The sequence below is a fragment of the Myotis davidii genome, unplaced genomic scaffold (assembly GCF_000327345.1).
Source record: "Myotis davidii unplaced genomic scaffold, ASM32734v1 scaffold663, whole genome shotgun sequence".
Taxonomy (NCBI): Eukaryota; Metazoa; Chordata; class Mammalia; order Chiroptera; family Vespertilionidae; genus Myotis; species Myotis davidii.
In genome coordinates this window covers 891,740-895,215 of record NW_006295816.1, presented here as the reverse complement: position 1 = coordinate 895,215, position 3,476 = coordinate 891,740, and the positions used below count along the sequence as shown (strand labels likewise).

Genomic DNA, 3,476 nt, shown 5'->3' with positions numbered 1-3,476 from the left:
GGCTGGTCCAGGCCGCGGCCGTGGCCGCGTCCAGGGGGGAGGCCCGGGGGCCGGTGCTCTTCGTGGCCTTCTCCTCGGCCGCACCCCCCGCCGTGGGCCGGCCCCCGATGGCCGCTGCCGGGGCATCCATTGAGTACGATGTCAACTCGGACTGTGCACAGCTGCCCGTGGTGAGTCCCGCGCTTCCCGCCCGGAGCCCGGCCAGGCGTCCCCGCGAGCAGCTGCCCGGAGTGGGAAGCGGGCAGTGGTTGGGGGCCCATTGGGCCCATGGTAGTCCCTTCCTTTGTATCTGGGTGGTGGAGGGGAACCTCCGTGGCATTCAGGGGACAAGCTGCCAGGGGTGGGCTCGGCTGGGCACCGAAGGGACTGCGTTCGTGCAAGTGACGGAGAGGGTGTTTGGGGTGGGACAGCCGCCCAGAATGGGGTGGGGGCCAGGACCTGTTGTGGTAGGTCTTTGAGCCAGAGGGCAGGTGAGGGTGAGGCCTGTTCGGCTCTAGCCTCAGGATGGATTCAAAAAGGGGAGAAGTGCCCGGCCGGCGGGGCTCAGTGGTTGAGCGTCGGCCTATGAACCAGGAGGTCACGGTTCCATTCCCGGTCAGGCACACGCCCGGGTTGCAGGCTCAATCCCCAGGAGAGGGCGTGCAGGAGGCAGCCGATCAATGATTCTCTCTCATCATTGATGTTTCTTGCTCTCTCTCCCCTTCCATTCCCCTCTGAAATCAATTTTAAAAATATTTTTTGAAAAGGGTGGGGAGCTGCACGAGGGGGACTGAGTCAGTGGGAGGTGGGTGGGGATGGCGCCGGCTGCGCGAGGCCTTGGAGAAGTGGTCCAGGAGAAGGCTGAGCTCACACACCGGAAGCAGCAGGTCCCAGGCCAGGGATGGGCACGGCTGGGGCCCGGACAGGTGGGAACCCACAGAGGAGGGGCTGCTGGAGACCAGCCAAGGCAGCTGGAAAGACGCCTGGGAGGCAGGCTAAGTACCAGCATGTGGCTGGGCGATGTTGTCAGGGAGGCTGGCGGAGAGCCTGGGGCAGGGACCCGGGTGTCCCAGAGGCCCAGGCGAGAGGACAGAATTGTTCCCGGAGAACTGGCCGGGAGCCCGGGGCAGGCAATGCGCTTGGCCCGGAGCGCGGGTCGGGAGGTCATCCAGGGAGGCTCACTGGGCTCCCCGCTGCCTGCAGGACACGCTGGATGCCTATCCCTGTGGCTCAGACCACACGCCCAGCCCCATGGCCAGTCGTGTCCCCCTGGAAGCCACGCCTGTTCTGGAGTGGCCAGGGGTTCAGCTAACAGCTGTGGCAGTGACCATGGAGGATGGACACACTATTGCTTTCCTGGGTGACAGTCAAGGGCAACTGCACAGGGTGAGTCCACAGGAAGTACCGGGCCCCGCCCCGAGGTCTGGAGGGGACAGGCTGCTGGGGACCCAGCCTGGAGAGAGTGACCCCTGGGACCCTTGAGGCTGAGCTAGGAGATCATGACATAGCCCCAGCTCAGGCGCCTCTTCCTAGGGCTGGGCGGTATCTAACTGTGACCCCCCAGCCCTTCTGATCCCCCTCTTGCCCCCAGCCAGGGTGGTGAGCCCTGCCCTGCCCACAGGAAATCTCCCTATAAATTCTTCATTGTGGCCTGTGGCCATGGACGCGGGTCCCAGGCCTTGTGGTTTCTGATCTCAGGTGTACCTGGGCACAGGAAGTGATGGGCACCCGTACTCCACACAGAGCATCCAGCCGGGGTCTGCGGTGAGCAGAGATCTCACCTTTGATGGGGCCTTCGAGCACCTGTATGTCATGACCCAGAGCACCGTGAGTGGCAGGCGGGAGCTGGCTGCCGGGAGGGGCCTGGGCCTCGGGCTGGGCCAGGGCCCGTGTGTGGCTGAGCCACCCGTGTTTGCACCCGGCCTCAACCCTCTTTGCTGTCCCAGCTCCTCAGGGTTCCCGTGGCCGCCTGTGCTCAGCACCTGGACTGTGCCTCCTGTCTGGCTCACAGGGACCCGTACTGTGGGTGGTGTGTGCTCCTGGGCAGGTGGGTGCTGCATGGACGCCTGACCTCACCCCAACCCCAGCCCCAGGCCCAGCCCCAGCCTCCTGCCCTCAATGCTCCTGCAGTTATAATTGCCCTGTCCAGGCCCTGGCTGGTTTGGTTCAGTGGATAGCGCGTTGGCCTATGAACTGAAGGGTCCCGGGTTCAATTCCAGTCAAGGGCACGTGCCCGGGTTGCAGACTCCATCCCCAGGAGGGGGCGTGCAGGAGGCAGCCAATCAATGATTCTCATCATTGATGTTTCTCTCTCTCCCTCTCCCTTCCCTTCTGAAACCAATAAAAATATATTTAAAATGATAATAATAATAATAACAACTGCCCTCTCTAGGATTCCTGGTCCTTGGCTCTTGCCTTTCAACCCCTGACCCTGCATGCCCCAACCCCCCACTCCATCCTCCGCCCCAGGGGTCAGGGCCTGGCCAGGGCACACCCAGCCCAGTGTCCTGGCCCAGCTGAGGAGACTGCCCAGGTGTCCCCAGGGCTGACGGTGTCCCTGCCTGTGAACTTCCCGCGGCCCTGGAGGTCCCGGGTGGACTCTGGTCGTTCTCACCCAGGTGCAGCCGCCGCTCCGAGTGCTCGAGGGGCCAGGGCCCAGCGCGATGGCTGTGGAGCTTCGGGCCGGAGCCGGGCTGTCTGCAGGTGGCAGCCATGAGTCCTGCCAACATCAGCCGAGAGGAGAGGAGGGAGGTGAGTGGCCAGAGCAGGTGGGCCCCGGGGGGAGGGCTCTGGCGATGGGCCCACAGCTCAGGTATGTGTCAGACACACTGAGTGCCACATGGCCCGCACAGGTCACTTCCCGGGGCCTTGCTCCCGCCGGCTGTTACTGGCCCGGCCCAGGGGTGCCCGTGAGAGCCGGGCTGTGCCACGGGTGTCTGCCTATGCCGGTGCCAGCCTGATGTGCTGCCCACGGGCTCCGACGCCTGTCCTCGCCTCTCTCGGCAGGTTTTCCTGACGGTGCCTGACCTGCCGCCCCTGTGGCCAGGGGAGCCATATTCCTGCCACTTTGGGGAATACCAGAGCCCGGCCCTGCCGACCGTGTCTGGTGTGAGGTGCCTCTCCCCAGACCCGAGCGGGGCCCCCGTGCTGCCGAGAGGAGCCGGTGGGTGAGAGAAGGGGCCAGCTCCCCAGAGCCCCGCACCCGCCTGCCTCCTGCCTGGCTCCAGGGGGTGTGGGTGGGGCCCTGAGTCCCCCCACTAGTCCCAGACCCCTAAAGTCCCCATTTTATTCCCAGTGGACTCTGTCCCCTGACCCTGAGTGCCTTCCCCACGCTGTGTGGTCTCGGGACATTGGCCGGGGATCTGGAAACCCTGCCCACTCCTCAGCGCTGGCCCGCCCTCCCCTTTGCAGACCACGTGTCCGTGAGCGTGGAGCTCCGGCTGGGCGCGGTCGTGATCGCCAAGGCCCCCCTCTCCTTCTATGACTGCGTGGCCATC

General features: G+C 65.0%; 1 protein-coding gene across 1 annotated transcript in view; it reads left to right on the top strand.

Annotated features, from left to right (window-relative positions):
- Nucleotides 1-2: 2 nt before the first annotated feature.
- The window catches only part of PLXNB1 (plexin B1), a gene marked incomplete at its 5' end in the record, with an annotated part of 20,007 nt that continues 16,533 nt past the window's right edge, over nucleotides 3-3,476 (top strand). The window contains 7 exons of the mRNA XM_015568265.1: nucleotides 3-170; nucleotides 1,183-1,365; nucleotides 1,678-1,806; nucleotides 1,926-2,026; nucleotides 2,598-2,730; nucleotides 2,986-3,142; nucleotides 3,391-3,470. Coding sequence (XP_015423751.1) covers nucleotides 3-170; nucleotides 1,183-1,365; nucleotides 1,678-1,806; nucleotides 1,926-2,026; nucleotides 2,598-2,730; nucleotides 2,986-3,142; nucleotides 3,391-3,470 — 951 coding nt within the window. The remainder of the gene's footprint in view (nucleotides 171-1,182; nucleotides 1,366-1,677; nucleotides 1,807-1,925; nucleotides 2,027-2,597; nucleotides 2,731-2,985; nucleotides 3,143-3,390; nucleotides 3,471-3,476) is intronic.